This window comes from Bos taurus, chromosome 3 (genome assembly GCF_002263795.3).
Source record: "Bos taurus isolate L1 Dominette 01449 registration number 42190680 breed Hereford chromosome 3, ARS-UCD2.0, whole genome shotgun sequence".
Taxonomy (NCBI): domain Eukaryota; kingdom Metazoa; phylum Chordata; class Mammalia; order Artiodactyla; family Bovidae; genus Bos; species Bos taurus.
This window is the reverse complement of record NC_037330.1, coordinates 14,996,432-15,008,926: the sequence shown is the minus strand read 5'-3', so window position 1 is coordinate 15,008,926 and position 12,495 is coordinate 14,996,432. Positions and strand designations below refer to the sequence as shown.

The 12,495-nt window shown below is 39.9% G+C and overlaps 1 protein-coding gene across 9 annotated transcripts in view; it reads right to left on the bottom strand.

Moving 5' to 3' along the window:
- The window catches only part of GON4L (gon-4-like (C. elegans)), a 96,335-nt gene that overhangs the window by 29,629 nt on the left and 54,211 nt on the right, over positions 1 to 12,495 (bottom strand). For all 9 annotated transcript variants that reach the window (XM_010802912.4, XM_010802910.4, XM_005203717.5 and 6 more), the window contains one exon: positions 7,209 to 7,310. In XM_010802912.4, the coding sequence (XP_010801214.1) occupies positions 7,209 to 7,310 (102 nt within the window). The remainder of the gene's footprint in view (positions 1 to 7,208; positions 7,311 to 12,495) is intronic.

The window sequence follows — 12,495 nt, the reverse complement described above, 5'->3', positions numbered from 1 at the left end:
TGTGATCATCACTATAAAAGCCCTTCTCAAGAGGGCATTAAAAAAACAAAATCCAAATGTTGGTGAGGATGTGCAGTGACTGGAACTCTAAAAACAATGTACAAGGAAAGACACTGAAAAAAGGTCTGGCAATTTCACAGAAAACTAAGTATAGATCTACTTTATGACCAATGATTCCTCCCCTAGAGAGCTGACCCAAAAGATATGAAACATCTGTCCACAAAACTTTTGAAGAAAGGTCAGAGCTATCTTTATTCAAGATAGCTAGAAATTAGAAAGAACCCAGGTGTCCATCAACACCTGGGGATTGATGACAAATAAACAAATTGGTATATTTATACACTGGAATCCTACTCAGCAATAAAAAGGAAGGAAATTAGGTAATACAAGCAATATTCATGAATCTCAGAAACATCATGCTAAGTGAAAGATGCTTTACATAACAGAATACATACTATGATTCCATTTACATGAAGCTTTAAAAGAGGCAAGTCTATCTAATCTATGATATAAGAAAATAGAACAGTGGTTTCACCAGGGAGGATGATGTGCGGACTGATCTGGAGGGACAAGTAGGTGCTTTTTGGGGTGATGAATCTCTATCTTCTTAGGGGTTGAGTACATCCCTCTAACAAAGAGGCACGACAAACCTCACTGAATGGTACACTAAAGATTTCTATACTACAGTATGTATACATTACCTAAAAAGAAAATCTGTAAACAATACTGAGTTCTAATTAATGATGTGCATGCTGAAATGTTTAGATATCCACAACTCACTATGAAATGCTTTAAAAAGAATAAACAAACAAGGATTAACAGATAGATAGAGAAATAGATGGAGAGCTGCATAATTAAGTTAATATATGAAAACTTAACTGCAGAAGCTAGGTGGTGGGTATATGGGTGAGGGTGTGTGTGCTAAGTCACTTCATTTGTGTCCAACTCTTTGCGACCCTATGGACTGCAGCCCATCAGGCTCCTCTGTCCATCGGATTTTCCAGGCAAGAATACTATAGTGGGTTGCCATACCCTCTTCCAGGGGATCTTCCCAACCCAGGGACTGAACCCTATCTCCTGAAACTCCTGTACTGCAGACAGATTCTTTACCACTGAGCCACTGGGGAAGCCCTGGTATATGGGTGTCCACATGTTTGAAGAGTTTCATAAAAACACGTAATGTAGGAGAAATTTTCCTAAAAATAAAGGCTAATATCCAGAGGAAGGTAATCTGGGTGTTGAAGTGCGGAAAGTCTGACATTTAGAGAACTGAAGAAACTTGGTATGTTTAGCATAGTAAAGAAAAAATGTAGGAAAAGAAACATACTATACTACGTACACTTGGTAGTAAGTTACATTTTTTAGGAACAAAGGAAAAACAAATATAAAAGATTCAGATTTAGTAAGGAAAATGTTAATTGAGGAGGTGTTCAAGAGCAGGACACAGCATCTGCAGAATTGATGAACTCCCTGTCACCAGAGGTTCCCAAACAGATTGAAAGGTCACATCAGAGAAGCTATGAACAAATGCTTAAGTGGGAGGAAAATATACATAATCACAGAAGCATTCCAGACTCTGTGATTCTAAGCTTCTTTATTTTTAAATTTTTATCATCCACATAAGTCCTCTTAAAAGGACTGTAATTAAACATGATAACGTAAGACAACAAGGGGTAGAAACAAAATTAAAATTCTATCCCAGTTTTTACTTACAATCACAGAACGCTATGACTAGAAAGGAGGACCCTTCATTCAGGCATCCCAGAAAAGTCTACTCTTCAGCAAATATTATCAGCACCGTGAAAAACACTTGCTCAAAGGCAATAAAATCATGAGAAACTCACAGTCTAGTGGAGGAGACAAGATATAAATAAGCAATTATGAGAGAGATGAGCATTAAAAAGGACATATAAAATCGTATGGAATACAAAGCAAGAAAGTCAATCCTCAATGAGGAGGATCTCACTGAGAAATTACAGTTGATTCTTAACGTGGAATTGAACTACATGGGTCCACTTATATGCAGAGTTTTTTCAATAAATTTATTGGAAAAATGGAAGGGGATGTGCAACAATTCGAAAAAACTCTCAGACAAACCGCAGTCTAGAATATAAAACATTTAAGAGAAAGTGAGGTATGCCATGAACACATAAACTGCATATAGATACTAGTCTACTTTATCATTAACTATCATTAAAATATACACAAATCTACTCTGAAAGTTAAAATTTATCAAAATGTATGCAAATGTAGACGACACAAAGTGCCACTCAGAGAAACACAAATATAAAGATTCAGTATGAAATCGTAACTGCATAAAAGTAACTGTGGCATATACTGTACTCCTGCAATAATTTCATAGTTACCTCCTGTTACTAGCTAAAGTGCAGAAGCACAGTCATGACATTACAAGAAAATGCTAAATTGCCCAATATGTACCAGAGACTATGGTCTCGTTTATGACCAGGACTATCCTTCTCTATAAAGCTGCTCACCCCGAGAGCCTTGAAAGAAAAAGATAAACAGGAGTTACCAGTCTTTGGATATAAAAAAAAGAAGGCCCTTTCTCTGGATTGGTTTCATCAATGCTTTGTCCCTGAAGTCAGGAAATACCTTGTGTTTTAAGCTTCTTTTGATATTGGACAATGCCCCTGGCCACCCAGAGCCCAATGAATTCAACACTGAAGGTGTCTTAAGTGATCAACTCGCTTCCGAACACGTCTCTAATTCAGCCTTCAGATCAGCAGTCATAAGGATCTATGAGCCTCATTATGCGTGATACTCTATGGAAAGGATCATCAATGCTACAGCAGAGTCCTCGATGAAGAGAATGTAAGTCTGGAAGAAGGATTACACTATTGAAGATGCCATCGCTGTTAAAGAAAAACCCAAGAAAGCCATCAAACCTGAAACAATAACTCCCCATTGGAGAAAACCATGTTCAGATATTATGCATGAATTCACAGGATTTACAACAGAGCCAATCAAGGAAATTATGAAAGAGATTGTGAATACAGCCCAAAAAACATGGGGGTAAAGATTCAACTTTTGGATCTTAGAGAAATTCAAGAGCTAACAGACACCAGGCCAGAGGAATTAAAGAAGATGCCTTGATGGAGAAGAGTGCTCCCAGACTAGTGCCAGACCACGAGCAAGAAGACAAAGAAGCTGTGTCAGAAAACAAACTGATATCAGACAATCTGGCAGAAGAGTTCTGATTATTCAAGACTCCTTTTGATTTCTTTTGCATGAAGCCTTCATGATATATAGACTCTGAAACCAAAGCATATGGTGGGGAGAGGGATTGGACCATACAGAAACATATTTAGAGAAATGAAAAAGCAAAAAGTCAGACAGAAATTATAATGTATTTCCATAAAGTTACACTCTTGGCCACCCCTTCCTCCTCCACCACCTCTTCTGCTTCTGCCACCCCTGGAAGAGTAAGACCAACCCCCTTCTTTCTCCTCTTACTCCTCAGCTGATTCAATGTGAAGACAAAGAGGATAAAGGCCTTTATGATGATCCACTATGACTTAATGAATAGTTAACAGTCATCATGCCCACAGTTAATAAACTTATCTGTGGTGGATGTGTTTGCCTTTGTGTGAAAATTTAATAATTGTTTGGCAAGAAGTGTATGAGATGTTTTTGTGTCATCATCATCGTTGCCCACGTATTAGAAAATCTTGTGCAAGACTTGTATTGAAATGGATAACCTATCCTTACACAGGCATAAAGTGAGTGATATAACATAAATTTAACTATGTGGTAGAGCTTCCCTGGTGGCTCAGACAGTAAAGAAACTGCCTGCAATGCAGGAGACCCAGGTTTGATCCCTGAGTTGGGAAGATCCCCTGGAGGAGGAAATGGCAACCCACTCCAGTATTCTTGCCTGGAGAATTCCATGGACAGAGGAGCCTGGAGGGCTACAGTCCATGGACTTGCAAAGAGTCGGACATGACTGAGCAACTAACACTTTCACTTTCAACTATGTGTTAGTTTTATTACTGATTCATAATTATGCTTTCAAAAAAATTACATTATCTTACAGTATGCCTCTCTCTCGTAATTAGAGAAACCCTGTATCAATCTATCACAATTATAAAAAATTTAACAGTGTTTCCAATCCTGTTCATGAATATGACTGTAATGTTGTTCAGGTGCTAAGTCGTATTGAACTCTTTGCGACCCCAAGGACTGCACCACCTCTGGCTCCACTGTCCTTCACTATCTCCAAGAGATCGCTCAAATTCATGTCCACGGAGTCAGTGATGCTATCTAACCATCTCATTCTCTGCTGCTCCTTCCTCCTGCCCTCAATCTTTCCCAGTATCAGGGTCTTTTCCAATGAGTCAGCTCTTCACAGCAGGTGGCCAAAGTACTGGAGCTTCAGTTTCAGCATCAGTCCTTCCAATGAATATTCAGGGTTGATTTCCTTTAGAATTGACTGGTTTGATCTCCATTCAGTCCCAACAGTTCAAAACCATCAATTCTTCAGCACTTGGTCTTCTTTATGGTCCAATTCTGACATCTATAGATGAATACTGGAAACACCAGAGCTTTGACAATATGGACCTTTGTCGGCAAAGTGATGTCTCTGCTTTTTAATATTTTGTCTTCCAAGAGGCAAATGTCTTTTAATTTTATGGCTGCAGTCACCATCTGCAGTGATTTTGAAGCCCAAAAAAATAACTGTTACTGCTTCCACTTTTTACCCTTCTATTTGCCATGAAATAATGGGAGTGAATGGCAGGATCTTAAGTTTTTTTTAATGACTGTAATATTGTATGCCATAAAATTTTGTAACAGTTCTTTCATCAGTGTATAGGCAGGGTATGGTGAAGGAATTCTATCAATTACACTATATCAAGCTATCGTACTGCTGCTTCTTCATTAGCTTTAACTGTACGGACCTTTGTCGGCAAAGTGATGTCTCTGCTTTTTAATATGCTGTCCAGGTTTGTCATAGCTTTCCTTTCAAGGAGCAAACATCTTTTAACTTCATAGCTGCAGTCACTGTCCACAGTGATTTTGGAGCCCAAGAAAATAAAGTCTGTCACTGCTTCCACTTTTCCCCGTTCTGTTTGCCTGATGGGACCTGATGCCATCATCTTAATTTTTTAATGACTGTAATACTGTATGCCATAAAATTTCTGTGACAATTCATGTATCCATAGGCAAGAGTACTGTGAAGCAATTCTATCAGTTACACTAGGCTATCATCAAGCCCTCATAGTGTTGCTTCTTCCTCATTGATACATGAATCCTTACACCATAATAAACACGGATTTCTTTTTCACATTATCTTCTCATTTTTCATATCCAGTGCTTGTGACATGTATGTCTACAGTATTCTGTGTCATATGAGATAATATTAATGCCGATACTGACAGAGAATTCATCTTGTAAACAGATTAACACAAACTTACATTTGGAAGTATGCATAAAACAGTAGTATAAAAATGTATTTTGTCTCCCTTATGATTTTCTTAATAACATTTTCTTTTCTCTAGCTTACTTTATTATAAGAATATAGTACATAAAATACATTACATACAAAATACATGTTAATCAACTATTTACTTTATTGCTAAGCCTTCAACAGTAGGCTACTAGCAGTTAAGTTTGGGGACAGTCAAAACTTCCAGTCAGATTTCTCACTGCACACTGGTTTAGCACCCCTAGCCCCCAAGTTCTTCAAGGTCAACTGAAGAAAGTCACAGACAAACAAAAGGGGAAGGCAAATGTATTCCAGCATGAGAACTAAACTGAAATGCAATCTCCTACTTTTCTGCTTCAAGCAAATAATGTTTCATAACCACCAGCACATGACACTGTGGACCAGTCACTCCTTGACTCTTCCCTTGGTTTCTGAAACACAAGACTTTCTTGGTTTTTCTCATACTTTTCAAGACAATCCTTCCGTTTTCTCAAAATCTAAATCCTCAAGCCTTTTTTTCCTACACTTTCTCTTTGATTCTTGGTGCTTTCCTTTCAGTGCTTCTTCTAACCTTAACTATCATAAGATACCAAAACAAATGGAAGACCTTCATAAAGAAAATGACACTCTAATCTCAGAAACAATATGAAAGATGAACTAAAGCAACAAAACCGAACATTTAAAGGGTTGTGCTTACATAATTCTCTCGACATAAAGACCTACATTATTTAGGTACATGATAAGCACTTTTGGACACTGATAAATCTTTCTTCATAACCTTGTCAAGAGCCAACATTTTACCTTCACCATATGGTGTATATTATCCAAGTACAGGGACTTGCACACACTCAATACAAATCAACAGTTCCTGAAACATGTTATCCATTATTGGCAAACTAGCAATGCAATAATTTTTTTTAAACACATGTATACCTGTGATGGATTCATTTTGATATTTGGCAAAACTAATACAATTATGTAAAGTTTAAAAATAAAATTAGAAAAAAAAAAATGACTCAAGCCAAGTTATTGTTTCCCATGCCTCCAATCTTGCTCTTTACCCACCAAAATCAATACATTAAACTGGCATTAAATCAAAATAATATTTCTAAAATCCAAATCAGTTCCTATTGATTTCCTGCTTAAAACTTTTTGACCTTTCTTGACAGATAAAAATCAAATCTAAGGTTCTCCATGAACTGAACATTGCTTAACTTCCTACCACAACTCAGATAACTAAATCAAACTACTTACTATTTTCAAAATACATGTATTGCTGTTTCATAATTTCATGGTCTGCAAAATCTTCTTCTATTTACAAAACCCCTCTCTGCCCCCATTCACCAAAACCTTATTACTCCTTCTAAACTAAGGTGAATCATTTTGTGAGTCATTTCCCAAGCCATAGTATACATAGGACACTATACCCTCTTTTAGGCCACCAATATATAAGCTATTATTACAGCACCTATCACTTTGTACTGTAACTGTTCCTGTCTGTATCCCCCTACTAAGCTGACATCCTACAGACAGAGGCCATGTCTTACTTTGGTACAATCGCTGCCAAATACTGAACTCAATACATGACTGTGGGATGTTGACAGGATTCCTGAATATAGATGTCAATGTAAAGAATTATAGAAATAAATAGGCAGAGGAAGCTTAAATGTCTTGAGTGGGCTGCTTCACCCTCAAAACTCTGCAAAGTAAACAAAGCTAGATGTGGAAAAGTCAAGAGCAGGACTCATAACACACACAGACTCACTGGTGATTCTTACTGCCCGGTCAGTGCGGAAATCCTCTGTGTCTGGTTCATCGAGGTCTTCCAGGAAATTATATTCCGGATCATCATCATCATCTGCTTCATCTAGGGAAAAAAAGTTTCAGACACTTATTCAACTGTAAACTCATATCTCCAAAGAATATTTAAGATGTTCAGCACCACAGGAAATCTACTCTGTGGTAGATAAATAAAAGCACATTTATTCTGAAGTTTTTAATTTATTTATTTTTTGGCCACACCATGTGGCTTGCAGGATCTTAGTTCCCTCACCAGGAATTGAACCCAGGCCCTTGGCAGTGAAGGCAGAGTCCTAACCAGTGGACCGCCAGGGAACTCCCTATTCCGAAGTTTCTAAACTACTTATTCTTCTTTTCCTCAGTGCTTCTGTATAGATCATCTCCCACAGCTGACTCATCTCATCTATTCTCCCCACTAAGCTAAGTTCCTTCCTCGCTCCAAACAAGGCTTAAATTTCTCAAAATGCAGCCAAAGTCAAAAAAATGAACATATAATTTATCTCAGTAAACCCACTTAGAGTAGTGCATCTCATTAAAATAATATTTTTCCAAAATTCTTTATACAAAGGCACTGACAGTAAAAGAAAAAAAAATAACCCTAATTCCCAATAATTAAGGAATGACTATAATTAAGATGCCTCAGTATAAGACAGAAGATACATGCAGAATTTAAGCATTATATACATATTCAATATATACATGACAAAAGTACAATACTCATATAGCACTCATAAGCATGACGAAATTATATCCCTACAGTAAGACTCAGAAATAACTAAAAATACACAAAAAATACTAAACATTTGTTATATACGAATACAGAAATATGGCTATTTTTCTCCCTCATAATTTTCTCTAATGTTGATGCTATCATGTTGTTTAGATTCTGTCTCACTGTTCACACACTGTTGGCAAGGCACAAGCAGGGAAGCTGGAAGAAAACTCAAGGAGTCATAGAACTGCAGACGTGTGTCTTCTCTCCAGGCTGGCACAGCGGCCGTAGCAGCAGACAGGCTATATTCTCTCGTGGTTGACCCCGTCAACACACGGCCATAACGCAGCCTCAAGGGCTTTTCAGGTGGAGCTTTCATATGTTTACAGAACAAAAGTGGCCCATGACCACTTGGTACATCTGACATACATGCACAGTGCTATAAATGACCTCAGCTGCCACCTAATCGTGTGACTATAAAACGTGAGGCGAGTGAGAGAGGCCGTGGGGCAAGAAAGCCTGACCGTCAGCATCTTGGCTAACCTGCTCTTTCCTTACATCCCACCCCTTCAGGGTCTCTCGCCTCACAATCCACGTGCAGTCCATCTTCCACGATACTCCCTTGGTGAGTTAGCACAGATCCTCGAACCCACGTTCTACACAGCAGTAGATGCTACAACAAACAGTTACATCCCCAGTGCAGAGCGAAACGCAACACCCGGTGTCACCTGGAACTCATGTTGCAGTCCTTGCCCTCATGGGGCTAGAAGAGCCCCCCACTGCATGTGGAGTGCCTTTATCTTCCACGGCCAGCCCACCGTCTGCCCTTGTGAGACTGCAGGAAAGCCTCGACAGAGGCAACTCCACCCCTGCAGGGCTTTTTACTAAGGACCCGCAAAACCACCCACAGGCACCAGGCCCACCCATTCAAAGAGGGATTTCTGCAGCATTCACAGCCCACCCACATGATTCCTTCCAAATGCTTTCACACTTCTAAATCTGCAAGAGAGTCAGAAGTTAGTAACACATCACAGCACACATCCTTCACAGAACCCTGTTCTAAATCTAGGACACAGCCTTCACAGTACACTGTTCTAAATCTGCAAGAGAGGACACAGCTAGATCTAAAGACAGGACACAGCCCTAACAGTATGCCTTCACCCAATCAGCCCACATTTGCATCTGTGTAACCCAAAAGCGGCCCCTGCCAGCTAGGGCCCCCTTCAGGCTCTTCACACTTTCAATGGTGCTGTGCACGCTCTCCCTCTACTTCTCTCAGTAAGGGCTCACCAAATCCTCCCACAGGAGGCAGCCCACCCCTTCGAAGAGGGGCTTTTTGTGGCGTTCACAGCTCAATCACGAATCTGTAGTTTCAGGATCACAGCTCACATCACGAGTTCATGTAACTGCTTGTATCTCTTGCTCTGGGTGCTTCTCACACCTGGTAAACTGCTGCTCCAGCTGCAGTTGCCTCCATAGCTAGTGTCTGGGAGTTCTGCATTCATCCACATGGTGTGGATGACGGCATTAATCCATTCCATCAGGGTATGTGTTTGGTTAGGCACTCCCTGCATGAGTCACCTAGCATTCTGCAACCTTTGTCTCAATGAGGGGTGAGTGGTTATACATGCCAACTGTTCTATTCTGTCCCTGGAACAAAGGATACCAAACACTCCTGTGTCCCAGACTCACAAAAGCTATGCTGCCAACGGTTCCCCTGCTTTTGCTGAAACTGCTTACCCAAGTCAACCAACTCCACCTGAGTATATGGGCAATACGTCGTGAACTCAGTCACACTGGGGGCCCCTTGAGGATGCTCCCGCTGGGCCATAGGCTGCTCATGTTTCACTTTCTGCTGTAAATAGGGCCTTGTCAGCATCGTCCCTCATTACCTCACAGTCCGAGGCACTGGGTTCCTCCTCAAGGCCATGCATCTCTTGTTTCACCAAGAAGGCAAGGTTCCAACTTCTCTTCTTCTCTTTGCAACTGGCACACTTGCATGGCATCACAAAGGGCACTATCCATATTCGCCTTCAAGGCAGTTAGGAAAATCCACCCCACGGTGCCAGCAGCAGTCCATACCACCTTGTCAGGCAAACGGGAACTCACCACCTGTAATGCCTTTTCAATGCTATCTGGTGAACTACCTGCCACTTCCCAGTCTTCCATCAGCATCCACACTGAGAAAACTGTGGCCTCCTGGTAACACATGCTATGTGTTGGAGCCTCAGGCTCCTCTACCTCGGGGGTATCCTGTCAACTATGCCAATTGTCTTGCTGTTCCTCACTGTGCACGCTATTCTCTGAACCCAGGGTAGGCAAGGCGCAAGCAGGGAAGCTAGAAGAAAACTCAAGGAGTCATAGGAACTGCAGACTGTTTTTTCTCCCCAGGCTGGCACAGCAGCCGAAGCAGCAGACACACTGTATTCACTCATGGTTGACACAGCTGACACACAGCCATAATGCAGCCTCAAGGGCTTTTTAGGGGCAGCTTTTATGTGTTTACAGAACAAAAGTGGCCCATGACCAAGAAGGTACATCATGATGCACAGTGCTTTAAGTGATCTCAGCTGTTACATAACCATATATTTACAAAACGTGGGGCGAGAGCAAGAGGCTGTGGGGCAAGAGAGCCTGACCACCACCATCTTGGCTAATTTGCTCTTTCCCTACAGACTGCTAAATAAAAATTGTGAAGGAGTCAATAAAATACAGAATTGTTATATTAAGGTGAAATTCTTCCCAAGACAACTTTAGATGAGCATCATCTAACAGAACTTTCTGCAAGGCTGGAAATGTTCTAATACATATGCATTGTACAACAGTAATCACATGAGCCAACTGAGAACTTGAAATGCGGCTAGCGCAACTGAGGAACTAAATTAAAACAAAAACACCTTACCACCTTACAGCCATTAAACAGAAGAGGGAGATCTGTACACATTACAATAGAAAGATCTCTAAATTATAGTAAGTGAAAGAAGCAAGTTGCAGATGCAGGATAACATGTATAGTATGATGCCTTTCATGGAAAAAAAGATAAATATGTGCTTGATTAGATACACAGAAAATAGTTCGAAAGAATTAACAAAGACTGAAGAATGGAATTCTTCCTTTCCACTTTGTGCCCTTCCATAATGTTTTGATTTTTCACAACAAATGAGTATCTTTCATTAAAAATAAAAATATATACACAAACATCTTTGATTCACCATCACTGAAAAATCTGTACTGATAAGCCCCAGTCTAACCTGATAATCTTTTTAATTTTTATTGGAGTATAATTAACATACAATGCTGTGTTAGCTAACCTGATATTCTTTACTCAACATTTATTCTGTTTCCAATATATAAATCTGCATTGTTTGTATATAGTTATTTAAATGTGAAGTCTTTTTCACCCATCTATAGGTTATCTCCCCAATAAAAATGTTTTAAATCCTTGGGAATGGAATCCTGTCTTCCTAATCTCTACAGTACTTTCTACGTAAGCCTCTTTAGAGCAGATTCTTTACAAATGTTGCGAATAATGTAAGTTCTGGAGAAAGCCTATATCAAATGGATACTGTACATACGTTTGGACCCCCATCTGTTTAGGTGCAAGATCTACAAAGAAGGCTTCTGCTTGTATCATACAAGTGGGCCAGCCGATATTCTCAGAGAATTCATTTGGTAAACATGCTGAAAAATCATTTGGGAAGGTTTCTTCTGAGTTCTGCTTGGCTTTTAGTACCTTGATTGTGGAACCTACCCTCTGGGTCTAATTACTTTGTTGACTGATATTAACACCCATTGTCAGCATCTACCCAGCTGATCTCAATTTGGTGTACCCACTCCATTAGTAGACCTCTTAAATTATTTTTTGCAAATGACACTCTTAATAGAAGAGCAGATGGTACTAGGAACATGAAAATAACCACATAACACTACAAAAATAAACCAGCATATGGCTGAAGTTTGGTTCTATGATCTATATCTAGCATTATTTCCTACTTACCAGCACTCATTAAACTCAGCTGGTAGATGTGGTTTATAAATCTACCCGAGTCACTGCATTCATATTCTCTTTTTTAAGTAGATCCTACTAAGGAAACAAAACAATTGTTTTAAAGAAAAGATTTTCACCCTCCCCACTAACCATTATTCCATTTCCTCAATTGACCCTTATCATACTCTTCTATTCCTCCCATGCCAGTAGTTTCCAACCTTTAGGATACGTAAGAATTAGATCCCTAGACGATACCCATTAGAGATTCTGATTCAGTAGGTACAGGGCAAGGCCCTGGAATGGAATTTACATCTTAACACCATCCAACACAAACATCCTAACACACTCTGATTCTGATTCAAATTCTAGACACTAACTATGAGAAACACTGTCCTGCTGCTGCTGCTGCTGCCGCTAAGTCGCTTCAGTCGTGTCCGACTCTGTGTGACCCCATGGACGGCAGCCCACCAGGCTCCCCTGTCCCTGGAATTTTCCAGGTAAGAGTACTGGAGTGGGTTGCTACTGCCTTCTCTGTGAGAAGCACTGTCCAAG